General features: G+C 39.9%; 3 protein-coding genes and 1 long non-coding RNA gene across 20 annotated transcripts; 2 read left to right on the forward strand and 2 right to left on the reverse strand.

Annotated features, from left to right (window-relative positions):
* The first annotated feature begins 2,736 nt into the window (after nt 1-2,736).
* Nucleotides 2,737-4,712, forward strand: LOC119032577 (extracellular calcium-sensing receptor-like). The gene is made up of 2 exons (XM_037121927.1): nt 2,737-3,052; nt 3,174-4,712. The coding sequence occupies exon 2, from the start codon at nt 3,466-3,468 to the stop codon at nt 4,171-4,173; it is 708 nt and encodes a 235-aa protein (XP_036977822.1). The 5' UTR covers nt 2,737-3,052; nt 3,174-3,465; the 3' UTR covers nt 4,174-4,712.
* A 2,743-nt stretch (nt 4,713-7,455) lies between these two features.
* LOC119032514 (extracellular calcium-sensing receptor-like) lies at nt 7,456-13,222 on the reverse strand. The gene is made up of 9 exons (XM_037121815.1): nt 11,944-13,222; nt 11,379-11,673; nt 11,135-11,221; nt 10,686-10,955; nt 10,248-10,451; nt 9,885-10,160; nt 9,042-9,269; nt 8,826-8,949; nt 7,456-8,754 (listed from the first exon to the last, which is right to left on the reverse strand). Exons 1-9 carry the CDS (start codon nt 12,204-12,206, stop codon nt 7,841-7,843), a joined length of 2,661 nt encoding a protein of 886 aa, XP_036977710.1. The 5' UTR covers nt 12,207-13,222; the 3' UTR covers nt 7,456-7,840.
* Nucleotides 7,501-23,528, forward strand: LOC119032591. Of its 17 annotated transcripts, XR_005078984.1 has the most exons (15): nt 7,507-7,640; nt 7,904-7,998; nt 8,853-8,963; nt 9,106-9,422; nt 10,264-10,358; nt 14,400-14,563; nt 15,019-15,113; nt 15,968-16,078; nt 16,221-16,372; nt 16,507-16,537; nt 17,379-17,473; nt 17,899-17,916; nt 21,617-21,780; nt 22,236-22,330; nt 23,197-23,528. It is a non-coding gene; the product is annotated as an uncharacterized LOC119032591 (long non-coding RNA). The 17 variants fall into 17 exon arrangements; XR_005078964.1 differs by having other exon boundaries at nt 16,221-16,537; XR_005078982.1 differs by lacking the exon at nt 17,899-17,916 and having other exon boundaries at nt 16,483-16,537.
* LOC119032588 lies at nt 12,048-26,100 on the reverse strand. The gene is made up of 20 exons (XM_037121953.1): nt 25,759-26,100; nt 25,516-25,602; nt 25,084-25,353; nt 24,517-24,723; nt 24,045-24,320; nt 23,386-23,613; nt 23,170-23,293; nt 22,190-23,086; nt 21,558-21,766; nt 21,176-21,238; nt 18,493-18,512; nt 18,249-18,303; nt 17,363-17,566; nt 17,000-17,275; nt 16,157-16,384; nt 15,941-16,064; nt 14,973-15,869; nt 14,347-14,549; nt 13,267-14,096; nt 12,048-12,074 (listed from the first exon to the last, which is right to left on the reverse strand). The coding sequence occupies exons 1-19, from the start codon at nt 26,092-26,094 to the stop codon at nt 14,007-14,009; spliced, it is 4,794 nt and encodes a 1,597-aa protein (XP_036977848.1). The 5' UTR covers nt 26,095-26,100; the 3' UTR covers nt 12,048-12,074; nt 13,267-14,006.
* Nucleotides 26,101-27,544: the final 1,444 nt, after the last annotated feature.

Below are 27,544 nucleotides of genomic sequence, written 5' to 3' on the forward strand. Positions count from 1 at the left end.
AATATTTTAAAGAAGTAAATTATCATCATGTTTAGGTAGTTTCTAAACACAGGTCTGGATCCAACCCTAACCCCTTTACCCCTTCAGATCAAGCTGTTTAGTGTCTTAATAATATGCAAAGAAAGGAACAGGAATCATCCCGCTTCACACCCTGCTTAATCTTGTGAATACCTTCAGAATACTTGACATTACTCAGATGGAGACTGGAGTAATTTTCTATTGCTAAATAGCCTTAAAAATGTAATACCCAGGACCGCCCAAAGGGGGGAAAATATTAAAAATAGAAGAATGATGACAACACTTATATTGAACCAACATACTCACTGTTACTCTTAAGAACGACAAAAAAAAGAAATTGCAAAATGTCACCTGTTCCATTTCTCAGGTCGTGCGGCAGCATCGGGACGTACACATAAATCAGGATACCAGAAAGGAGATGAACATGAGGGAGCTGGGGAGGGCTGCGGACCCAAATAATATTAAAATCATCTACTTTTTTCCATCAGCTAAGAAAGCTGTTCTTATCTCTTCTTTATTCATTTTGGGAGAGTTCACTGAGAGAGTTCACTCTCAGTTACACATTCACACCTGGAAGCTGTCCAGTACAACCATAGTCTGATCTGTCGGCCACTGAGCAGCCATACTGGAGCAGTCGGGGTTAAATGCCTTACTCAAGGACACCTCAGTTGTGATGCTGAGGGTGGAACAAGTGAGAGTTGGATAGTGTCAGTGAAGAAGCCATCAGAGCGGATGATGTTGATAGCTGTGAATATACTCTGCATATATTTATGTAAGAAAGTGGGTACATGAAATGTAACAGGTGCATTGTAGATTGGGGCAGGGCCCATTCACTGGACCATCTCAGTGGCATGCAATACAATACAACTCTGCGATCTTGCCATGTTGCAAGCCAAAATACTCAACACTTTCTGAACAAGAAAAAAGCTGAAACAAATAAGGCTCTAGTATAAAGAAGTTATATTCAATTGAGTGTAAGCTACCCTCAGCATACAAATAAATTGTATGATTGGTGTTTTTATTATCAATGGGGAAGATACCTGGATTCTGTATACAAGCCAGTGTTCTAATGGTAATGTAAATACAACTGGTGTGACCCTCTATAACTGTTAACAACGGTCTGAAACTGATCATTTGTAATTTAGCATGCTAATCCTTTTCCCTTTAACTACGGTAATTGCATGTTCTCATTGCAGAGATCTTAACAACAAATACAACTCTGCACTCGCATTGTATTTTCTAAATGTCATTTAACGGCCGTAATCATACAGTTACATTAGAGTTTAGGGCAGTTTTGATGTCATGGTTACATGCCAGCCTTGCTCATACTTCTTCAAAAAGAGGTAACCTGCCATCTCCCCCACCTACCTAAACAACAATAATCATATGTAATCATCCTGTTGTTGTTTTTCTATTACTCTTGAGAGTAGTGATTCGGGGTTGTGTCTACGCACCATCTTGGTCTTACGTCTATCATAAATATCCACATTAATAGTTCGACTGTTCTAAGAAGGAGGAGGAGGGGTGTTATGGTTTTGTTAGTCAGTTCCCAACCGAAGTTTTGTATTTGAAAATATATGTTTTGAACTATATGTTTTCTCCTCAGTTGTTTTTGTTAATACCAAAATACCAACTTTTTGTGGTGTAATTAATCTGATTTGACTTTCATTAGAGGAACTGTTTATAGATACTGACTGTATTGCCTATATATACAAGTTACCCATCTGAGTATATATTCAAAATGTGCAGAACAGTTGTATCCATGTCTTGTTTCTCCTGGCTCTTCACTCTGTGGCCCTCCTCACTGTTATCCCTGCTCCTTATAGAACTTGTTGGCAGACAGCTGGGGCTCAGGGTGGGACTGCAAGTAGTTCAGACTGTGACTTGTTCTCAGTGGGGTACAACCAGCAACCAGGGTCTGTTCCAGGATGGAGATGTAGTGATCGGAGGGCTCTTTAATCTTCATTACCAACCTCCAGCTATAGACCATAATTTCACTCACTTGCCACACTACAAACCTTGCATCGGGTAACACTCTGAACTATACTATTAACTGTGATTAATGTAGAAAGACCAGCAATTTGTATCCTTGCATCATAAACTCCCAAATCTGAATAAGTACTGGTGGCTTTATAGAATCAATTAACAGTTTGACTGATATTTCTCTTGTTTATTTTCTCCTGTGGTCTCAGTTTAGAACTTGTTCCACTGCAGTATATACATGCTGCTGTGTTTGCAGTGGAAGAAATCAATAATAGTACTATGCTGCTACCAGGTGTGAAGCTGGGGTACCATATCTTTGATAGCTGTGGTCGACCGCCTTGGGCCCTCCAGGCAGCACTGTCACTGGTTGGAGGAGACAGCACCAGCTGCAATTCAGGTAGCTTGTTGTGTGCCTGTATTATACAGTGTCCTTTACCAAATGAAATTATGACAGTGAAACAAATGCAAAGCTGTGTGTAAAAGAGAGGTCTCTTTTTCAGAAACATTCTGTATAAAATGTCTGTCATGTGACAACATTTTCACACTGTCTTCAGGTGATCACCCTGTTCACTTGATCATCGGTGGCGCTTCATCCATAACAAGCCAGATACTCTCCAAAATCCTGGGGCCACTCTCTGTGCCTTTAGTAAGTTTTGTTTTGCATACTGTATTAACACTATACTGTAACGTTTTTTTTTTATCCTAATTTTCAGGTAGATCTTTAATTCACTGTGTTTTATATGAAGCACTGTTTACATTTTCCTCTCATTTTACTCCTCTTAGGACAGATAAACTATTTTTGAGAATGAAGACAAACATTTTCAATGAAACATCTGCTTGTTTTTAAGATTTTTTTGCTTTTTATTTTCAGATTAGCTATCTGTCGAGCTGCCCCTGTCTAAGTGACAGGCGCCAGTTTCCTAACTTCTTCAGGACCATCCCCAGTGATATCTATCAAGCTCGAGTCATTGCCCATCTTGCCATTCGCTTCAACTGGACCTGGATCGGAGCAGTGGTAGCAAACAACGATTATGGCCACATGGCAGCAAAGGTGTTTCCATTTTGTTGTCGAAATAGAAATAGAAATACAAGAAAAGTTATGGCATACAAGATAACATATTGAAATACTTTAATCTTTTTGCTCCGTTAATATATACAACTGTACATGTCAGATATTTCAGGAGGAGACTCAGGGGAAAGGAGTGTGTCTGGCATTTGTGGAGACTCTAAGAAGGGAAAACATTGTGAGTGATGCCAGACGAGCAGCACTCAGGATTCAGGCCTCGAATGCAAGAGTAATTCTGGTCTTTAGCTGGTATACAGATGTGAGGGAACTGTTCCTGCAGCTGGCCAAGATAAATGTGAGCAACTAAATCTATTAATAGGCAATCTGGATATTTGATATTTTAAATATTTTAAAGACAATGCAGCTTTTTAAAAAAAAAAAAAAACTTTTCTAACTTGATGATGATCATATCATGTTGCTCTCACCAGGTGACAAACAGACAGTTTCTGGCTAGTGAGGCTTGGAGCACCAGTGGTGATCTTCTCCAAAATCTTGTCACTTTAAAAGTGGCAAGTGGTGTTCTTGGTGTTGCCATTCGGAGTTCACCTATACCTGGATTTGCAAATTATCTCAAAAGTTTGCACCCAGTTCATCATCCTGGTGATGAGTTTTTAAAAGAGTTCTGGGAAAATGAGTTTGGATGCACTCCTCGGTTCACACCTGTCTCCTCATATTTCTCCTCATCCATCAAATCTGGCCATCCGTTAAATATTCCTATTACACCTGTTAATAGATCTCCTTGGAAAGCCTCTCTACCAGCCTGCAGTGGGACAGAGTCCCTGGAGGGAGTGCAGCATCCCTTCACTGACACCTCTCAGCTAAGGGTGGCATATAATGTGTACCTGGCTGTTTATGCTGCAGCCCACGCCCTCCACAGCCTTCTCTCCTGCCCCAACAGAGACAGCCCTCCTGGAAACAACAGCTCCACCTGCTCCTCTCCAAAACACATCAAACCCAGAGAGGTAAACATGATTATCATCCTGAGAAAGGAAATCTATTCTTCAACAACCAATGATTTTAAAGTTCTGTCAAATTTTCACGAGGCTCATACTCCCTGTGTCATAGTGTGTCACTATTTTGATGGTTTCAGCTGTTGCAACACTTGAACAAAGTGAATTTCACCACACCACAAGGGGAAATGTTTTATTTCCAAGGTGCAGACATTCCAGCAAAGTACGACCTCGTCAACTGGCAGAACACCCCTGAGGGGTCACTTAAACTTGTTTTGATTGGTCGTGTGGACGGGTTTGACCTCCACCTTAATGAGTCAGCTATTGAGTGGAGCACAGGATCCAATCAGGTAGTCACATCAACAAGTAGTGTCAACTTGCTGTTGAAATGAATACATCTGTCAACTCACAAAATTATCTAATTGAGAATGTAAATTTCATTTGTGTCTAGGTTCCTGTTTCAGTGTGCAGTGAGAGCTGCCCCCCAGGTACCAGAAAGGCCAACAGGAAAGGAGAACCTCTCTGCTGCTTTGACTGTATCCCATGTGCAGAAGGGGAGATTAGCAATAAAACTAGTGAGGTTTAATAATAAAAAAACATCAGATAGTCAAGTGTCCTAGATTCCAAAATTCAGTGATGCTGACTTTAGAATCGGCCTGCTTTAAGCTGGTTTTCCTCTCATTTCACTTCACCTCTTTCCCTCTTTACCCTCTTCTCTCCCTCAGGTTCTCTTCATTGTGAGCGTTGTCCACCTGAGTTCTGGTCCAATGTTGAACAAACAGCCTGTGTCCCTCGTCAGCTGGACTTTCTGTCCTTTAATGAAACATTGGGCATTACTCTGACTGCTGCAGCTGTGTCTGGTGCTGCAGTGACGTCAGCTGTGTTTATAGTGTTTATTTGCTATCATCAAACACCTATGGTAAAAATCCAGAGTCATGTTGACAAAACTAAACTGTAAATTTCATCAAATCCTCATTCCTGTGCAGTTGTATTTGTTAATGATATGGTGAGGTCCATTTCATTTAGTTCCCTAACATGGAATTTCTCTCTACAAGCTAAAGTAGATTACTACATCACTGAACAAAATACAAAGTTAATCTGAATAATTCCTTGTTTGGCTGATAACGTCTTTGCCATTTTTTAACATGACTTCTCCTGTACAGGTGCGAGCAAACAATTCAGAACTGAGCTTCCTGCTTCTACTGTCTCTGAAGCTTTGCTTCCTTTGCTCACTGGTCTTCATCGGTCGTCCATCAGTCTGGTCCTGTCGGTTCCAGCAGGCAGCCTTTGGGATCAGCTTTGTACTTTGTGTTTCGTGCCTCAAAGTCAAGACCATAGTTGTTCTGGCAGCGTTTCGCTCAGCTCGGCCCGGTGCTGCAGCCTTGATTAAGTGGTTTGGTAAAGGACAACAAAGAGGAAGTGTCTGCATTCTCACTTGTATACAGGTACTACATATGTGTGCAAGTTTTACATAGGTGTTCGTGTACTATATTTTAAATCAATTCAGTTGCATTTTATTGAACTCAGGTTATCATCTGTGCCATATGGCTGTCCCTCAGCCCCCCAGAGCCTCGACGTGATCTGGGTTTCCAAGGGTCAAAGGTCACCCTGGAGTGTTCCATGGCCTCTGTGGTGGGCTTCTCTCTGGTTCTGGGCTACATCGGCCTGCTGGCCTGCACCTGCCTCCTCTTGGCCTTTCTGGCTCGAAACCTCCCTGACAACTTCAATGAGGCCAAACTGATCACCTTCAGCATGTTGATATTCTGTGCTGTCTGGGTGGCCTTTGTCCCTGCTTATGTTAGCTCTCCTGGGAAATATGTTGTCGTTGTTGAAATTTTTGCAATTCTGGCTTCCAGCTATGGTTTACTGATCTGTATTTTTGCTCCAAAGTGTTTCATTATTCTTTTGAGGCCAGAGAAAAACACTAAGAAAGGTTTGATGTCCAGATAGCTGGGATTTATTAACATGACTTGTCAATGTGCATTCATTTACTACATGTATTCAGTACTACAGTCATTTAGAAAATACAAAAGGGAAATGAAAGCGCACTCTTTTCTTGTGTTTATTAGTTAGTCAGGGTCAGAGGCCATTAGCGCTCAGTGTACTGTCACATAACAACATACATGCAAAAATGGAAAACACAACACAATATGAAGTGGATAAAGTGCTGCAATTTGCACAGAACAAAAACGGAGCAGGGTTACTGAGCAAAACCAGTTAAACGTTATTAACAGTTATTGCCATGGTTTGTGGGCTCATGGAGATACTTATTCAACACATTTAATGCTCTCAATAGGTATAATATTTTCAGTTTATTTGAATCAACTGGCTTGAAGGGATAACTTTATAAATTAAACATCTATGATACAAATCTAAATCATGAAATGACCGGCTCATTTTCCAACACCACAAAAAACAAATACATGTTCAAAAACTTGCCGTTCATTCTGGTTAATTTTCATTCATCCTGAAATCATACATTTTGAATTTGTGTTATCAAACCGTTGCTGTGTCTAATAATGTCAATAGAGATTCTGCTTCACAATGCAAGGCTTTTCAAAACAAATGCCTTCATCTTGTAGAAAATGTTCCTGGATGACTCCTTGCAATAACCCTTAATGATTAAAAACTCTAACTAACTAACCAAATCCGGATTCACTGCAATCATTCTATAAAGCACACATAAAAACAGGAAAAGAAAACACACACTGATATTGATTATAGATATTATTATAAGAAGGTGTAGCCATGAAACAAAAAGCAATAGTTTTAATATCTTGCTAAGTGTTTACAATACAGTATATGGCCTACCTCCAATATACAGCTAGACCGAGTTGATGCACAATACATATGTGACAGTTTGAGGTGGAGTGTTTATCATTCTTGAACATTAAGGTCAGTATGGTGAAATGTGCAGGTACAATGTTAACCACTGACACTGACAAGACATGTGGCAAACATCACTGAAGTTTCAGTAGCTGCTCTAAGTTTGGGAAACACACTGAACAAACAATGCCAAAACAGAGAAACATGATTCTGCAGTTTACTGTGGGCCACCACTTAGCGGTTCATGTACCAGTGTTTTAGTGTGAAGGAAGCACCATCTCGTGGTGACACCTTGAAATTGAATGAAGGGGGCTTGAATGGGCATGTTAACTCTGGAACTGTAAAATGTCTGGAAACTGAATCCCAGCTGACTAGCAGCCAAATTGCCTCAAACTCTAAACAATTGGTACTGTATTGTTCATTAAAGATACAGTCATAATGTATTCCATTGTCTTTTCTTAAATAGCAAAACTATGGAAGAGGATAGAGCCGCTACAAAAACATATTAAACTCTGATCTTTTTCTCAGAATTCTGACATCCGAGAAAAAGTCAGAACTCATGTTGACAAATCTGGTAGTAATTGGAACTGAGATAAAAGAACCACAGAACACTCCAGCAGATCATTTAATGATGATAATCTAATCTCATCCCATTCACTTCATCAGCAATTTGCAGTATAATTTCAGATCAAAATTTGGATGCTGGTGGAAGAGATTTTTGTCCAGCCACTGAACTCTTTCTTGAATGAGAAACATTTCATCCATCTACACAGCTACTCCTCAGAGATAAAAGTGTGGTGAGTTATTTGAGAAAGAATTATTTTTAAACATAGCAAAGGTCATACGTTGCAAATCTACTTCAATGGTGTAAAGCAGAGCGCATTAACCTTGTTACAGTGCCAATGCTAGTAATTGCCAGGCCATACATTTTTTCTTGTATGTCTGTAATGTATACAGAATAAGTGCTGATTCTGTCTCTTGTAATTAAATGCAGTTTTTATGACTTCCTTGTACCTCGACCCATGATTGCCTTCTTTGTGTTCCTCTCTGGTCTCAGCAGGATTATGTAACATTTGGGTCCAAACAGCGCCAGCAAGAGACCAAAACTGGAGGCCAGGATGGCAAATACCTCCACTGCATCTGCATATTTGCCTGGTGAGCTGATATAGGCAGGAACAAAGGCCACCCACACAGCACAGAAGATCAACATGCTGAAAGTGATGAGTTTGGCCTCATTGAAACTATCTGGAAGATTCCTTGATATAAATGCAATCAGAAAACTGAGGGAAGCCAATGAGCCAATATAGCCCAGTAACACTGCAAAACCAACTGTGGACCCAACTGCACACTCATAAACTATCTTGCCATTGTGGTATTGAGTGTTTTTATGAGGAGTTGGCGAAGCAGATACAATCCATGCAGTGCAGATGGCTGCCTGAACAGAAGTGAGAACAATAACTGTCCCTCTCTGCTGCAAAACACCAAACCACTTCAGACTGGCTCCCCCTCCTGGCTTGGAGGCCTTGAACACAGCCAGAACCACCATGGTTTTTACCAAAATACATGAGACACAAAGCACAAAGCTGATCCCAAATGCTGCATGTCTCAGCTGGCATGTCCACAGTCTGGGGCGACCGATAAACAGCAGTGAACACAGGAAACATAACTTAAGAGACAACAGTAACTGGAAAGTCAGCTCTGAATTGTTGGCACGTACTATGGGTGTGCTGCGATGACAGATAAATATGCCCAGGACAACCACACACATGCATGTGCCCAGCAAAGAAGTTGATGTCAAGCAGATACCCAGAGGCTCATCATAGGAGAGAAACTCTGTTTTCTTAGGAACACAGTGGTCACGCTGGGGGCTGGACCAGAAGTCCTCAGGACAGCTGGTGCACTCCATGGAGTCTATGAAAAAAGGACCTGCTTTGAGATTTATGTATATTTCCACATGACAGTTTTTAAAATTAAATACCAACCAGTCTCATTATTGATCTTTCCCTCAGAACAAGGGATGCAGTCAAAACAGCACACAGGTTCCCCTTTCTTTCTGGCCATACGGGTGCCTGGAGGACAGCTTTCACTGCACACTGAGCGTGGCGGCTATAGGGAGAAAAGTAAATATCTGCTATTATACACTATCTTAAACTGCTATAATGAGTTATCCATGAGATGTCGAAAAAATTATAAGTAACCTTTTTGGATTCAGAATTCCAGAATATTTTTTCTTCATTAATTGTGAGTTCTTCACCCTTGAAGGCCGACCTCTTGACCTCACCCACATTCTGCAGTTTAGTTCTTCCACTAGGGAGCCACAGCCAGTTCATGATGTCATATATCGGTAAAGCATCACCATTTTCATCAAAGGATACTTGATCACCAAATGTTGTGGAGAAGTTGACCTTCTGCAAGTAATACACTAACTATGAATGTCAGAATAAAGGAGAGAGAAAAGATTCAGACATAAAGTATAATTCAAAAAGGATTTATACATCAGATTTATACATGTATACATTAACAGATCCAACAAAATCTTTCCTTTAAGATGAAGTCACACATCTGTGGAAGCTCTGAGAGTAAGTGATCAATTTTTTGATGTCTTTGAGGACAATTGTGTTTTCTTTCAGGTGAGTTTTAGCATCAATCAAAATACATTTCCAGCCAAGTAAAAGGCAGGAAAGTGAAGTTACATAACTTCTGATGAACAATATGTGTTTAGAGTGCATGAAGAAATTAAAACTCAGCTAGAAGGAGCCATGAGTGCTTTGGGTTTCCTTTTAGAGCATAGTCTATTTTTGTCATTCAACCTGATGTGGCCAATACCAGTATGATAAAACCAAACACATAATTGGTCATTACAAAATTATTTCTCACATATAGCACAACTTTTGCCCCTACTTGTTGAGGATTAAGGAATTAAGAATGATTATCCTGGCAAAAACCCTCTTCACCTGTTCTTGAATGACCAGATAAAACCTCCAAGTGCTACCAACAGTAGGAACAATCTTGTCTCAATGTCTTATGAATTGATATTGCACCTGCCATGGCTCCAGTGTTTGCAAAGTGGCACAGCTGTTCCCACTGAAAGGCCCTCTCCCTGGCTCACAGTGTAGCATATCATCAAGGGCATAGGCCAGAGCATACACAGCCTTGTACACATTATACTCAGGCCTGAGGTTTGAAGTGTCCAGAAACTCATTCTCCACATCTTCCAAATCTTCCTGTCCTGTACATAATACTACTTTAGTTTCCACCCAACCTGCTGGAGGTGGTGCAAATCTACACTGAAATGTGTATTCCCAGAACAATTTCACCTGCAATGCAACCCACATTTAAACAGAAATGAAAAACATGATATTATTCTTAGACTTTGTCATCACATTATAAAGTTAAACTCTCACTATGCTGTTTCTATAGCTGTTGTTGTGTAGGTCAGGACGTATTCGCAGCAGGAATTCCCTGAGCCCTGGTATTTCTCCTTGACGGATGGCGATGCCTAATGTGCCAGCCAGGTACGGTATGAGATGGGGGGTCTGAAACAGAGCAGCCGCTGTCCAAGCTTCACTGGCAATCCACTGCAAGCCAGTCACATTCTGCCTCAGCACCTGTGTATTGAACAAACTATATACATTAATTCTGCTGTAATGCCTTATTGTATGCAGTATATATGCTTGTCTTGGTCATCGATACACAAGTGCAATCCTGTGTTTTACACAGTGCTTCGACCAAAGTGATGCATATGATATGTTGCTGTAAACTGATTCTCTCAGTTTGGCAATTAAATCATTAAGTTGTGGAATTAAATTGTGCCATATTGAAGTTTTTATGTCAAGCCCAACCTCTTCCATGAGGTTAATCATGTGACTCTCATGTGCAAACCCAATAACCACACGAGCTGTGGATTTCTTCATCACATCCACAATCCTCCTTATTTCAGCCGGGTCATTTCCCCAGGGTAAGATCTCAACGTAGGCCAGACAACCTCCACCAGACTGAACAAAGTCAGATTGGAAGGATCGAGCAGCATGGAGCCCATAGTCATCGTCACTGACCAGCAGACCTGCCCAAGTCCAGTCATAGTGGTTTAAAATCTGGATCACAGCACGCACCTAAAATAGTAAAGAGTGAAGGGATTAATGCACAGAAAATCTGAAAACATGCTAAACAACTTTCTCATTAAATCATGCATAAATATTGCTTTTCAAAGATTATAATTTTGATGCATTTAAGGGATGTTCTTTTTGAGCAACTTTTTGTATGCACATTCATTTTGCTGATGGATAGTCACCTGGAAAGCATCACTTGGGATCGTCCGAAAGAAAGATGGAAACTTCTGCCGGTCACTCAGACAGGAACATGTGGCAAAATAACTCACCTGTGAAAAACACAGACTGTACAGCCTGAAAAAAATTGAAAGCCTTTTCCAGCCCTTTTATTGTTGAATGTTGTAGGCATGTTTTAAACAGACATAACATTTAAAATCAAATGAAAATGATCCACAAAATTATTAGATGGCAAATTGGCAAACTTACCATAGGTACTCTGTATGAACCTATGACAGAGGAGATGGCAATAGAACTTGTAGAAGAAGAATCACCAACAATCCCTATGACTGGAGGGGTTCCTACACAGGTCTCATCTAATGTAAACTGCTGTTCTTGACCACTGACGAGGGACATTGCTGCACGAAATCCTATCCGTAGTTTATAGCAGTTATCATAAAGACTGTATCCCAGAGTCACATTAGGTAGCAGGTTGGTGTTTCTGTTGATCTCATCAATTGCAAAGGTCATAGTCATGGCAGCCCTGAACCCTGGAATGTCAAAACTAAGAAAAAAAATACAAATGCAAATGTTTACAAAAGAGAAATACATGACACAACATCTGACAGCTAGAGCTATTGAAAACAACTAAGCCAGCTGAATATTAATGGTTATCAAAATATTTAAAACTGTTTTAAAAAAGTAATTTCTTTTAGAAAGAATAAATGCCAAAATTCATTCTTCCAGATTAATGTTTAATTTTCAGAAAACCATTTTACAAATGCAACAGATTTCCCCCAGCCTCGAGTATTTGCTGCTTCCCTGATAAACTTACCCATAGCAAGTAGGCTGTTGTGGCTCTGAGGTAAAAGACAGGTCAGGAAAGACAGAGAAGAAGTGGATCTCAAACAGCCCACCTAGAACCACATCTCCTGCTTTGTGCATCCCATTAAGATGAAACTGTCCCTGTAACCGACAGAAGGAGGAATAAAGAGGGGAGGACACAGTAGAAGTGAAGTGGGAATACAACAAGATGAAATACATGAGCGGGAACAATTTAATATCTAAAAGTCCCCACATGACTTTCGTCCAGTTCATCCCTTTTCTGAGCCCAGTCAGCTTTATTACTGTCAACGTCTTTTATTGACTTGCAGCATTGTTTAATCCACTCATTGTTAAGAACCAACCAATGGGCTACAGGCGCGAGTCGGCGCAGGTCCTGGAATTACTTCTATTTTCAGATTGATTTTGATCATACTAAGACAAGTGGTGGAACATTATGTCTGCCCATGTATTTTACTTTGCACTTGGTCTTTTTCATGACAACAGATAACAGTGTTGTGGGTAAAACATTTCAAAGGCAAAGCGTTACAGTGATATATATTTTTTTAGAGCTAATGGAGTAATGGACTACAGTACTGCAGCATTGTTTAATCTTTCACATCACCCAAAAGGGTATACACAAAAGTAGGGGCAAGGCTTCAAATTATTGAATCAAATTGATTTAAGATTGATTTAGACCACACAAAGACATTTTGTGAAACAGTCTGTTGTCCAATCCATTTTGTCATTGCGCTGTCTGTTTGATTCAAGGCTACATTATACATCAGTAAGATTAGACTATGGAAGCTTTGGAGGTTACTGCAAAACAAAACAACAGAATGGAACTGCAAAATGAATTCTAAAAAACTCTTGGTTTCTCTTCTCTACTCTTGACCCTTATGAACCTTTCTTTGAGGTTCATTTGCAACACATTACAGCAGAATTGTACCACAATATAAAAAATACAATCTTAATGCTTTTAGATGTTCAGCCTTAATTAGACTTTCTTAGAACTAATTTGCAAAACCTTACAACAGAACTGTACCATGTGTTAGAGAGATATCACATACTTGCTAATTGGGACCAGTGTTGCAACAGTTACCTTGAAAAAGTAATCTGATTACTGATTACTCCTTTAAAAGTAACTTAGTTACTATACTGATGACTTGTTTTTAAAAGTAACTAAGTTAGATTACAAGTTACTTTATTATTTACATTCAGCAGCTGCAACATCCCCCACTGCCTCAATATAAAAATGTCAAGTGGTTTTGCCACTACTCACTTTACCGGAAGTGCATTTTTAACAGTAATGCCAAGTAAACAATGTATCGCTTACTTGTTTTGCACCGAAGTCCAGCTTTTGTTGTCTGGGTGATGGGGGGCCTCCTGCAGAAGTCAAGGCCGTGGCTTTGCTAGCTGCTCTCTGCTTAACACCCCTGGTGGGACTTGCTCAGTAAACTTAATTGCACTGCGACTCCAAATGTTTCTTCAAAGTTGACGTCATGTTTTTGAAGCATGATACCACTTTTTCGCCAGCACAGAGTGTACAGCAAACCTTAATGTTCTCACCTTTAGCTGACACAAACTCAAAATGATGACTGTATTTCCAGGATGAAAACGCGTGTCCTCATGCTGAAAACGTGACTTGTCACATACATGACATCACTCCCCAAGATGCAAGAAGAAAGCAAAAATATATATCTTTACAAAGGAAAATGACAAAAATAATAGTAATGCACAGTGACTTGAATAACTAAATTTAATCTGATTACTGGTTTGGAAATATTAATGTGTCAGATAACCTGTTACTCGAAAAAGTGGTCAGATTAGAGTGACGTGTCACTAAGTGACACGTTATTGGCATCACTGAATTAGACACAACTTATTTGGCTGGTCCAGCACAATTTTATACTTCTGACAAGCTTTTCCAGTCAAACCCAGTTCTAAATTACATGGCATGAAAAGTGTCAAGAAGATATAGCATCAACCGATGTATGTAAGTGGCCTGAGCATTGTGAATGCAAGTGGCTATATGCTAGTACATACACACTCCACAAAACTGTGTAGAAGATCAGCCTACAAGAGATATGTAAAAGTAGTTACCAGATGTCGATCGATGTGGTTTGATTTAGGGCATACTTTTATCATGATGAGAAACAAGTGACCCTGCAAGCAAGTGAAACTATGTTAAACACAACAGTGTTAAATTAACACCAATGAAAACCCATCCATAAGGGGACATATGCGATGTAAAACTTACATAATAAAGTTAAAATAAGTGAAGTCTGCAAATATATATATATATATATATATATATATATATATATATATATATATATATATATATATATATATATATATATATATATATATTTAATCATATAAAGAAAAAGTGAATGAAGATGAGTGCAGTAACTAGGCCTGGATTTCCTGAAACGTTATGGCTGTCTTTGTGTTCCTCTCTGGCAGGATTATGTTCCATTCTGGTCCAAACAGTACCACCAAGAGACAAAACTGGAGGCCAGTATGGCAGATACCCCCAATACATCTGTATATTTGCCTGGTGAGCTGATATAAGAAGGGACAAAGGCCACCCACACAGCACAGAGGATCGGCACTCTGCAAGTGATGAGGTTGGAATGAAAATCTGGTAGTGGTTTGAGTTGAAATCAAAGAACTCTCTAACATTCCAGCAGACTGTTTGATGATGATCCAATTTCATCCCATTCTCTTCATCAGCCACTGGCTGTAGAATTTCAGATCAAAATTTGAACGCTGGTGGAAGAGATTTTTGTCCTGCCACTCAAGTCTTTCTTGAACAAGAAACATTTCATCCATCTATACAACTACTCCTCAGAGATAAAAGTTCAGTCATTGAGTTATTTCAGAATGCATGAATTATTAAATATAGCAAAGGTTAAACGTTGTAAATCTAGTTCTATGGTTTTAAGCGGAGCACATTAACATTGTGAAAGTGCCATTTCTACTCATTGCCTAGTCTGTCTCTTGTAATTAAATGCAGTTTTTACGACTTCCTTGTACCTCGGCCCATGATTGCTTTCTTTGTGTTTCTCTCTGGTCTCAGCAGGATTATGTAACATTTTGGTCCAAACAGCGCCAACAAGAGACCAAAACTGGAGGCCAGGATGGCAAATACCTCCACTGCATCTGCATATTTGCCTGGTGAGCTGACATAAGCAGGGACAAAGGCCACCCACACAGCACAGAAGATCAACATGCTGAAAGTGATGAGTTTGGCCTCATTAAAACTGTCTGGAAGATTCCTTGATATAAATGCAATCAGAAAACTGAGGGAAGCCAATGAGCCAATATAGCCTAGTAACACTGCAAAACCAACTGTGGACCCAACTGCACACTCATACACTATCTTGTCATTGTGGTATTGAGTGTTTTTATGAGGAGTTGGCGAAGCAGATACAATCCATGCAGTGCAGATTGCTGCCTGAAAAGAAGTGAGAACAATAACTGTCCCTCTCTGCTGCAAAACACCAAACCACTTCAGACTGGCTCCCCCTCCTGGCTTGGAGGCCTTGAATACAGCCAGGACCACCATGGTTTTTACCAAAATACATGAGACACAAAGCACAAAGCTGATCCCAAATGCTGCATGTCTCAGCTGGCATGTCCACAGTCTGGGGTGACCGATAAACAGCAGTGAACACAGGAAACATAACTTAAGAGACAACAGTAACTGGAAAGTCAGCTCTGAATTGTTGGCCCGTACTATGGGTGTGCTGCGATGACAGATAAATATGCCCAGGACAACCACACACATGCATGTGCCCAGCAAAGAAGTTGTTGTCAAGCAGATACCCAGAGGCTCATCATAGGAGAGAAACTCTGTTTTCTTAGGAACACAGTGGTCACGCTGGGGGCTGGACCAGAAGTCCTCAGGACAGCTGGTGCACTCCATGGAGTCTATGAAAAAAGGACCAGCTTTGAGATTTATGTATATTTCCACATGACAGTTTTTAAAATTAAAAACCAACCCGTTTTATTGCTGATCTTTCCCTCAGAACAAGGGATGCAGTCAAAACAGCACACAGGTTCCCCTTTCTTTCTGGCCATACGGGTGCCTGGAGGACAGCTTTCACTGCACACTGAGCGGGGTGGCTATAGGGAGAAAAGTAAATATCTGCTACTATACACCATCTTAAACTGCTATAATGAGTTATCCATGAGATGTCGAAAAAATTATAAGTAACCTTTTTGGATTCAGAATTCCAGAATATTTTTTCTTCATTAATTGTGAGTTCTTCACCCTTGAAGGCCGACCTCTTGACCTCACCCACATTCTGCAGTTTAGTTCTTCCACTAGGGAGCCACAGCCAGTTCATGATGTCATATATCGGTAAAGCATCACCATTTTCATCAAAGGATACTTGATCACCAAATGTTGTGGAGAAGTTGACCTTCTGCAAGTAATACACTAACTATGAATGTCAGAATAAGGGAGAGAGAAAAGATTCAGACATAAAGTATAATTCAAAAAGGATTTATACATCAGATTTATACATGTATACATTAACAGATCCAACAAAATCTTTCCTTTAAGATGAAGTCACACATCTGTGGAAGCTCTGAGAGTAAGTGATCAATTTTTTTATGTCTTTGAGGACAATTGTGTTTTCTTTCAGGTGAGTTTTAGCATCAATCAAAATACATTTCCAGCCAAGTGAAAGGCAGGAAAGTGAAGTTACATAACTTCTGATGAACAATATGTGTTTAGAGTGCATGAAGAAATTAAAACTCAGCTAGAAGGAGCCATGAGTGCTTTGGGTTTCCTTTTAGAGCATAGTCTATTTTTGTCATTCAACCTGCTGTGGCCAATACCAGTATGATAAAACCAAACACATAATTGGTCATTACAAAATTATTTCTCACATATAGTACAACTTTTGCCCCTACTTGTTGAGGATTAAGGAATTAAGAATGATTATCCTGGCAAAAACCCTCTTCACCTGTTCTTGAATGACCAGATAAAACCACTAACTGCTACCAGCAGTAGGAACAATCTTGTCTCAATGTCTTATGAATTGATATTGCACCTGCCATGGCTCCAGTGTTTGCAAAGTGGCACAGCTGTTCCCACTGAAAGGCCCTCTCCCTGGCTCACAGTGTAGCATATCATCAAGGGCATAGGCCAGAGCATACACAGCCTTGTACACATTATACTCAGGCCTGAGGTTTGAAGAGTCCAGAAACTCATTCTCCACATCTTCCAAATCTTCCTGTCCTGTACATAATACTACTTTAGTTTCCACCCAACCTGCTGGAGGTGGTGCAAATCTACACTGAAATGTGTATTCCCAGAACAATTTCACCTGCAATGCAACCCACATTTAAACAGAAATGAAAAACATGATATTATTCTTAGACTTTGTCATCACATTATAAAGTTAAACTCTCACTATGCTGTTTCTATAGCTGTTGTTGTGTAGGTCAGGACGTATTCGTAGCAGGAATTCCCTGAGCCCTGGTATTTCTCCTTGACGGATGGCGATGCCTAATGTGCCAGCCAGGTACGGTATGAGATGGGGGGTCTGAAACAGAGCAGCCGCTGTCCAAGCTTCACTGGCAATCCACTGCAAGCCAGTCACATTCTGCCTCAGCACCTGTGTATTGAACAAACTATATACATTAATTCTGCTGTAATGCCTTATTGTATGCAGTATATATGCTTGTCTTGGTCATCGATACACAAGTGCAATCCTGTGTTTTACACAGTGCTTCGACCAAAGTGATGCATATGATATGTTGCTGTAAACTGATTCTCTCAGTTTGGCAATTAAATCATTAAGTTGTGGAATTAAATTGTGCCATATTGAAGTTTTTATGTCAAGCCCAACCTCTTCCACGAGGTTAATCATGTGACTCTCATGTGCAAACCCAATAACCACACGAGCTGTGGATTTCTTCATCACATCCACAATCCTCCTTATTTCAGCCGGGTCATTTCCCCAGGGTAAGATCTCAACGTAGGCCAGACAACCTCCACCAGACTGAACAAAGTCAGATTGGAAGGATCGAGCAGCATGGAGCCCATAGTCATCGTCACTGACCAGCAGACCTGCCCAAGTCCAGTCATAGCGGTTCAAAATTTGGATCATAGCACGCACCTAAAATAGTAAAGAGTGAAGGGATTAATGCACAGAAAATCTGAAAACATGCTAAACAAGTTTCTCAAAAAATCATGCATAAATATTGCTTTTCAAAGATTATAATTTTGATGCATCAAAGGGATGTTCTTTTTGAGCAATTTTTGTATGCACATTCATTTTGCTGATGGATAGTCACCTGGAAAGCATCACTTGGGATCGTCCGAAAGAAAGATGGAAACTTCTGCCGGTCACTCAGACAGGAACATGTGGCAAAATAACTCACCTGTGAAAAACACAGACTGTACAGCCTGAAAAAAATTGAAAGCCTTTTCCAGCCCTTTTATTGTTGAATGTTGTAGGCATGCTTAAAAGAGACGTAACATTTAAAATCAAATGAAAATGATCCACAAAATTATTAGATGGCAAATTGGCAAACTTACCATAGGTACTCTGTATGAACCTATGACAGAGGAGATGGCAATAGAACTTGTAGAAGAAGAATCACCCACAAACCCTATGACTGGAGGGGTTCCTACACAGGTCTCATTTAATATAAACTGCTGTTCTTGACCACTGACGAGGGACATTGCTGCACGAAATCCTATCTGTAGTTTGACACAGTTATCATAAAGACTGTATCCCAGAGTCACATTAGGTAGCAGGTTGGTGTTTCTGTTGATCTCATCAATTGCAAAGGTCATAGTCATGGCAGCCCTGAACCCTGGAATGTCAAAACTAAGAAAAAAAAATACAAATGCAAATGTTTACAAAAGAGAAATACATGATACAACATCTGACAACTAGAGCTATTGAAAACAACTAAGCCAGCTGAATATTAATGGTTATCAAAATACTTAAAACTATTAAAAAAAAGTAATTTCTTTCAAAAAGAATAAATGCCAAATTTCATTCTCCCAGATTAATGTTTAATTTTCAGAAAACCATTTTACAAATGCAACAGATTTCCCCCAGCTTCGAGTATTTGCTGCTTCCCTGATAAACTTACCCATAGCAAGTAGGCTGCTGTGGCTCTGAGGTAAAAGACAGGTCAGGAAAGACAGAGAAGAGGTGGATCTCAAACAGCCCACCTAGAACCACATCTCCTGCTTTGTGCATCCCATTAAGATGAAACTGTCCCTGTAACCGGCAGAAGGAGGAATAAAGAGGGGAGGACACAGTAGAAGTGAAGTGGGAATACAACAAGATGAAATACATGAGCGGGAACAATTTAATATCTAAAAGTCCCCACATGACTTTCCTCCAGTTCATCCCTTTTCTGAGCCTGTCAACGTCTTTTATTGACTTGCAGCATTGTTTAATCCACTCATTGTTAAGAACCAACCAATGGGCTACAGGCGCGAGTCGGCGCAGGTCCTGGAATTACTTCTATTTTCAGATTGATTTTGATCATACTAAGACAAGTGGTGGAACATTATGTCTGCCCATGTATTTTACTTTGCACTTGGTCTTTTTCATGACAACAGATAACAGTGTTGTGGGTAAAACATTTCAAAGGCAAAGCGTTACAGTAATATATTTCTTTTAGAGTTAGCGGAGTAACCTACAGTATTGCAGCATTGTTTAATCTTTCACATCACCCAACAGGGTATACACAAAAGTAGGGGCAGGGCTTCAAATTATTAAATCAAATTAATTTAAGATTGATTTAGACCACACAAAGACATTTTGCGAAACAGTCTGTTGTCCAATCCATTTTGTCATTGCACTGTCTGTTTGATTCAAGGCTACATTATACATCAGTAAGATTAGACTATGGAAGCTTTGGAGGTTACTGCAAAACAAAACAACAGAATGGAACTGCAAAATGAATTCTAAAAGACTCTTGGTTTCTTACCTGGTAGATGCCTATTAGACTTTCTCAGAGGATACAATGTCACATATTACAATAGAACAATTCTGTAAAATTAAATAAACAACACATATATTTGCTTCCTGTAGACCCTTATGAACCTTTTTTGAGGTTCATTTGCAACACATCACAGCAGAATTGTACCACAATATAGAAAATACAATCTTAATGCTTTTACATGTTCAGCCTTAATTAGACTTTCTTAGAACTAATTTGCAAAACCTTACAACAGAACTGTACCATTTATTAGAGCGATATCACATATTTGCTAATTGGGACCAGTGTTGCAACAGTTACCTTGAAAAAGTAATCTGATTACTGATTACTCCTTTAAAAGTAACTTAGTTACTATACTGATGACTTTTTTTTAAAAGTAACTAAGTTAGATTACAAGTTACTTTATTAGTTACATTCAGCAGCTGCTGACAACATCCCCCGCCACCTCAATATAAAAATGACAAGTGGTTTTACCAATACTCACTTTACCGGAAGTGCATTTTTAACAGTAATGCCAAGTAAACAATGTATCGCTTACTTGTTTTGCACTGAAGTCCAGCTTTTGTTGTCTGGGTGATGGGGGGCCTCCTGCAGAAGTCAAGGCCGTGGCTTTGCTAGCTGCTCTCTGCTTAACACCCCTGGTGGGACTTGCTCAGTAAACGTAATTGCACTGCGACTCCAAATGTTTCTTCAAATTTAACACTGTGCTTTTGAAGCATGATACCACTTTTTCGGCAGCAAAGACTGTACAGAAAAACCTTAATGTTCTCACTTTTAGCTGACACAAACTCAAAATGATGACTGTATTTCCAGGATGAAAACGTGTGTCCTCGTGCTGAAAACATGACTTGTCACATACGTGACATCACTCCCCAAGACGCAAGAAGAAAGCAAAAATATATATTTTTACTAAGGAAAATGACAAAAATAATAGTAATGCACAGTGACTTGAATAAGTAACTTTAGTCTGATTACTGGTTTGGAAATATTAATGTGTCAGATAACCTGTTACTCGAAAAAGTGGTCAGATTAGAGTGACGTGTCACTATGTGACACGTTATTGGCATCACTGATTTAGACACAACTTATTTGGCTGGTCCAGCACAATTTTATACTTCTGACAAGCTTTTCCAGTCAAACCCAGTTCTAAAATACATGGCATGTAAAGTGTCAAGAAGATATAGCATCAACTGATGTATTTAAGTGGTCTGAGCATTGTGAAGATCAGCCTATGAGAGATATGTAAAAGTAGTTACCAGCTGTCGATCGATGTGGTTTGATTTAGGGCATACTTTTATCATAATGAGAAACAAGCGACCCTGCAAGCAAGTGAAACTATGTTAAATACAACAGTGTTAAATTAACACCAATGAAAAGCCATCCATCTTAATATAAGACGCTGTAGAATTACTTTATCCAAGCTGTAAGACATTTCATATTCATTTCATACTGTTGTGGGCAAAATCCTTTACGTCATGTACATGAAATAAGTTACCTACATACCAATGCTAGGATTGCAAATACCTCCATAAGGGAACATATGGGATGAAAAACTTACATAATAAAGTTAAAATAAGTGAAGTCTGCAAATATATATATTTTTAATCATATATAGAAAAAGTGAATGAAGATAAGTACAGTAACTAGGCCTGGATTTCCTGACCCATTATGGCTGTCTTTGTGTTCCTCTCTGGCAGGATTATGTTCCATTCTGGTCCAAACAGTACCACCAAGAGACAAAACTGGAGGCCAGTATGGCAGATACCCCCAATGCATTTGTATATTTGTCTGGTGAGCTGATATAAGAAGGGACAAAGGCCACCCACACAGCACAGAGGATCGGCATTCTGCAAGTGATGAGGTTGGAATGAAAATCTGGTAGTGGTTTGAGTTGAAATCAAAGAACTCTCTAACATTCCAGCAGACTGTTTGATGATGATCCAATTTCATCCCATTCTCTTCATCAGCCACTGGCTGTAGAATTTCAGATCAAAATTTGAACGCTGGTGGAAGAGATTTTTCTCCCGCCACTCAAGTCTTTCTTGAACAAGAAACATTTCATCCATCTATACAACTACTCCTCAGAGATAAAAGTTCAGTCATTGAGTTATTTCAGAATGCATGAATTATTAAATATAGCAAAGGTTAAACGTTGTAAATCTAGTTCTATTGTTTTAAGCAAAGCACATTAACATTGTGAAAGTGCCATTTCTACTCATTGCCTAGTCTGTCTCTTGTAATCAAATGCAGTTTTTATGACTTGCTTGTACCTCGACCCATGATTGCTTTCTTTGTGTTTCTCTCTGGTCTCAGCAGGATTATGTAACATTTGGGTCCAAACAGTGCCAGCAAGAGACCAAAACTGGACGCCAGGATGGCAAATACCTCCACTGCATCTGCATATTTGCCTGGTGAGCTGATATAAGCAGGGACAAAGGCCACCCACACAGCACAGAAGATCAACATGCTGAAAGTGATGAGTTTGGCCTCATTAAAACTGTCTGGAAGATTCCTTGATATAAATGCAATCAGAAAACTGAGGGAAGCCAATGAGCCAATATAGCCCAGTAACACTGCAAAACCAACTGTGGACCCAACTGCACACTCATAAACTATCTTGTCAATGTAGTATTGAGTGTTTTTATATGGAGTTGGGGAGGCAGATACAATCCAGGCAGTGCAGATTGCTGCCTGAAAAGAAGTGAGAACAATAACTGTCCCTCTCTGCTGCAAAACACCAAACCACTTCAGACTGGCTCCCCCTCCTGGCTTGGAGGCCTTGAATACAGCCAGAACCACCATGGTTTTTACCAAAATACATGAGACACAAAGCACAAAGCTGATCCCAAATGCTGCATGTCTCAGCTGGCATGTCCACAGTCTGGGGCGACCGATAAACAGCAGTGAACACAGGAAACATAACTTAAGAGACAACAGTAACTGGAAACTCAGCTCTGAATTGTTGGCACGTACTATAGGTGTGCTGCGATGACAGATAAATATGCCCAGGACAACAGCACACATACATGTGCCCAGCAAAGAGGCAGCTGTCAAGCCCATACCCAGAGGTTCATGATAGGAGAGAAACTCTGTTTTCTTATGAACACAGTGGTCACGCTGGGGGCTGGACCAGAAATCCTCAGGACAGCTAGTGCACCCCATGGCATCTATGAGAAAAGGAACAGACTTGAGATACTCTTTATGTTAATATTGTGTCTCAAAACAGCAATGGTTAAAGTTAAAAACCAACCTGTTTTATTGCTGATCTTTCCCTCAGAACAAGGGATGCAGTCAAAACAGCACACGGGCTCCCCTTTCTTTCTGGCCATGCGGGTACCTGGAGGACAGCTCTCACTACACACTGAGCGGGGTGGCTATACAGAGAAAAATAAGTATCTGTTATCCTCCATTACTTTACGCAGCGATAATGAGTTATCCATGATGAGTCTGAAAAATCAGACATAACCTTTTTTGATTCAAAGTTCCAGAAGATTTTGTCTTCATCAAGTGTGAGTTCTTCACCTTTGAAGGCAGACCTCTTGACCTCACCCACATTCTGAACTTCCGTTCTTCCATCAGGGAGCCACAGCCAGTTCATGACATCATATATTGCTAAGGCATCTCCATTCTCATCAAATGACACTTGATCACCAAATGCTGTAGTGAAATTGACTTTTTCCAAGTAATACACTAGCTAAATAGAGTTAAAAAAACCAAAGAAGATAGATTGAAGCTCAAAGACCAAAAGCAACTGGGATGCCTGACCCTCTGGTATTTATTTAGTTGTTTTCCAAACCTATTCTAGCAGTTTGCTTCAAGTAACTGCTATTTCCAAACCAAATATTGTCACTGGGAGACTATGTTGTTGAGGGTAAAATATTTCTGTGTTATCATGGTAAACATAGGGGTACCCAGAATTAAATTATCAAACTGCATCCCACACTCATGAACATATCAAAACAAGAACTTTCACTGAGCTCTGAAAATTGACCACCACCATCACCCAGTGAAAGGTAAACCTATCGCTTTTTGTTTGTCACATTACAATACACAGTACCGCTTTGCAAGAAACACTAAACCCTATGATTAATCATACAACAGATGGAGTGTAAAGTGATATCACACCTGCCATGGCTCCAGTTCTTTCAAATTGCCACAGCTGTGCCCGCTGAAAGGCCCTCTCCCTGGCTCACACTGCAGCATGTCATTAAGGGCATGGGCCAGAGCATACACAGCCTTGTACACATTATACTCTGGCCTGAGATTGGAAACATCCAACAACTCAGTCTCCACATCCTCTAGCTTTTCCTGTCCAGTACATAATGTTCCCTTAGCCTCCACCCAACCTTCTGGAGGTGGTGGGAATCTACATTGAAATGTGAATTCCCAAAACTGATTAACCTGCAATATATTCAAAACAATCTTCAAAAAAATTATGTATGTATGTATGTATATATGTATGTATGTATATATATATATATATATATATATATATATATATATATATATATATATATATATATATATATATATATATATATATAACCATATATAATTTTTAAATTAACTAGATCAGATTGCATTGTTCAACTCTCACCATACTATTTCCATAGCTATTATTATGGTGTAGGTCAGGAAGCATTTGTTGGAGGAATTCCCTGAGGCCTGGTATTTCTCCTCGACGGATGGCAATACCCAGTGTGCCAGCCAGGTACGGCATGAGGTCAGGGGTCTGGAGGACAGTAGAAGCTGTCCAGGCTTCACTGGCCATCCACTGCAGGCCTGTCACATTCTGCCTCACCACCTGAGTATCAAATAAACCATATAACGCCATCACGCCATGTCACTAAATTAATGACCATTCAAGTGATGTCTTACTTGTTCATACACAGGTGCAACACTGTGTTTTACACTGTATTTCATGAGCAAATGCATACATACATAATGCATATCATCATAACCACAGTTGTGTGTAATCACACTAATCCCTAATCATACTCTAAAACCCTGCTAACAGGGCATTGATTAAAAAGAGGTGTAACCTATTCAAATAAATTTAGTTGTCACAAGCCAATATGTTTTTCCAATTTGCAATTTCAATCTTTCAGTTTTATAAACATATATAAAAAAAGACATATAACTTAGGCTGTAGTTCAAGCCTAACCTCTTCCATGAGGTTCATCATGTAACTCTCATGTGCAAACACAATGACCACACGAGCTGTAGATTTCTTCATCAAATCAACAATCCTCCTTAGTTCAGCTGGGTCGTTGTCCCATGGCAGCACCTCTAAGTAGGCAAGACAACCTCCACCAGAGTGTGGCAGGTCAGACTGGAAGGATCGAGCAGCATGGAGTCCATAGTCATCATCACTGACCAGCAGACCTGCCCAACTCCAGTCAAATCGCTTCAGTATCTGAATCATAGCCTGCACCTGAGTGAATACAGAAATTACATGCTAAAAAGTGTTCACCCATATTTAGTTATTGCAGTTCAAGGAAAACAACAGTTTTTTGCAGTGTACAGAAGTTGTTTCTTGTGAATGTTTTACTGCACATCCTTTTCATGCATTTTCATTTTGCTGATGGATAATCACCTGGAAAGCATCACTTGGGATCGTCCTAAAGAAAGATGGAAACTTCTGCCGGTCACTCAGACAGGAACATGTGGCAAAGTAACTTACCTATGAAAGACATAGACTGTACATCCTAAAACATTCAAAGCTTTTTCCGGCTCCTTTAATCTGTAACAGTAACTCCAAGTTTACAAGTGACATTAAATCTGAGATCACATCAAAATGATCCAAGACAATTCATAAAAGGTAAGTTGGCAAACTTACCATAGGTACTCTGTACAAACCTAGGACAGAAGAGATTGCAATAGAATGAGTAGAGGAAGAATCACCCACAATCCCTATGACTGGAGGGGTTCCTGAACAGGTCTCATCTAACATAATCTGCTCCTCTTGACCACTGACTGAGGATAAACCTGCACGAAATGAAATCCCCAGTTTGACACAGTGATCGTAAAGACTGTATCCCAGAGTCACATTAGGTAGCAGCTTGGTGTTTCTGTTGATCTCGTCAATAGCAAAGGCCATGGTCTGGACCCTCCTAAATCCTACAACATCAAAACTAACACAAATAACACTATTAACTATTGAAAAATACAACATACAATAACTGTGAAAACAAGAACACATTGCACAAGTACACATTTTACAAACAAATATGGCAGTTGAATATCATCAGTTATTTACAAAAAATCAAATAGATTTAAGGATACGTTTAAGATAACATATGTGTATAATCTCATTCTTTAACAGTAATATTCAAGAAATACATATGACTCATGTAACTGATCTTCTCCAGTTTTTGCTTTTGCTGCTTCCCTGAGAGACTCACCCATGGCAGGTAGGCTGTGGTGGCTCTGAGGTAAAAGACAGGTCAGGAAACACAGAGAAGAAGTGGACCTGAAATATCCCACCTAAAACCACATCTCCAGCCTTGTGCATCTCATTTAGGTGAAACCGCCCCTGTAACCGGCAGGAGGAGGAATAATGAGGGGAGGAAAACACAGAAGAGAAGAAGGAATACAACATGAAATACATGAGTGAGAGCAATTCAATATCTAAAAATCCCCACATGACTTTCCTTCTGTTCATCCCTCTCCTGAACCCAGTCAGTTTTATGACCATCAACCTTTTTTATTGACTTGCTGCGCTGTTTAACCTGAAACACCACCCAATGGGCTTCAAGCAAGAGTAGGGGCAGGGCCTGGAATTATTCTAATTTCAGATTGATCTTGAGCATACTAAAACAAGTGGTGGGCCAGTTTATCTTCCCATCAATTGTTCATTTTACGGTCCTTTTCATGACAACAGACAACAGTGTTGTGGGCATTTCAAAAGCAACGTGTAACAGCAATTGTCATGTTAATCACCAGCTAGTCTTATTTGTGTGATGGGGAAACCAGTGTTTCCTCATGTTCATTAGGTGGTTGGTTCTTAAACACACCCTTGTGTTCAGGCCAACCCCTCCCAACTCCTTCCTGATTGATCTGAGGGCATTTAAGGCACCTGTGGCCTCATGGCTGTCTCTTTGTCTTTCCCTGGTTGTCGTGTGGGCTCCTCTGACTCTGAGCTGCTCTCTCCCTCTTTTGCCGTTGAACGGCTCCCGCTCAAAAAACAAATTCACATGAAATATGGTAATAAAATAGCGTGATCAAATAAGCTCGCGGCACTTACTTAACATTAACATTACATAGTGACTCTCAAGACATAAAACTACATTTGGCTGAGATTTCGACAATATTGAATTAGAAAATTCAAGCTTACCAACCGAATAGTGGCGTGGCGTGGCATGTACGGGAGCCCTTGGATGTGACGGTTGCTTTGCTCTACCAGCAAAGCGGGCAAGACAAGATTGTGTGCGGTGTCATCATGATAATTAATATTGCTACGTTAGGGACTTCATCCCAACATGATCTGATCAAATTCATGTACCCTCTCTGCTTATTATGTAGTTTCTACACTATATAGTTACGTTTAACTTTAAAACTGTGTGAGGCAATTGTGTTAAATACATCTAAGATGCTTCCATAAATCCAAGAGTTGGCCAGTCTCC

This window comes from Acanthopagrus latus, chromosome 2 (assembly GCF_904848185.1).
Source record: "Acanthopagrus latus isolate v.2019 chromosome 2, fAcaLat1.1, whole genome shotgun sequence".
NCBI classification, from domain to species: domain Eukaryota; kingdom Metazoa; phylum Chordata; class Actinopteri; order Spariformes; family Sparidae; genus Acanthopagrus; species Acanthopagrus latus.

Coding starts and splice junctions, on each gene's coding strand:
- LOC119032577 (XM_037121927.1), top strand. CDS start 3,466: ATGATGATCATATCATGTTGCTCTCACCAGGTGACAAACAGACAGTTT.
- LOC119032514 (XM_037121815.1), bottom strand. CDS start 12,206: ATGAACTGGACGAAAGTCATGTGGGGACTTTTAGATATTAAATTGTTC. Junction 10,452..10,685: donor TGATTAACCTCATGGAAGAG/GTTGGGCTTGAC, acceptor TTCAATACACAG/GTGCTGAGGCAGAATGTGAC. Junction 9,270..9,884: donor AAACACTGGAGCCATGGCAG/GTGCAATATCAA, acceptor TGACATTCATAG/TTAGTGTATTACTTGCAGAA.
- LOC119032588 (XM_037121953.1), bottom strand. CDS start 26,094: ATGTTGTATTTTTCAATAGTTAATAGTGTTATTTGTGTTAGTTTTGAT. Junction 18,513..21,175: donor ACCACATCGATCGACAGCTG/GTAACTACTTTT, acceptor CCTCTGTCATAG/GTTCATACAGAGTACCTATG. Junction 17,567..18,248: donor TCCCAAGTGATGCTTTCCAG/GTGACTATCCAT, acceptor TTCAATACACAG/GTGCTGAGGCAGAATGTGAC.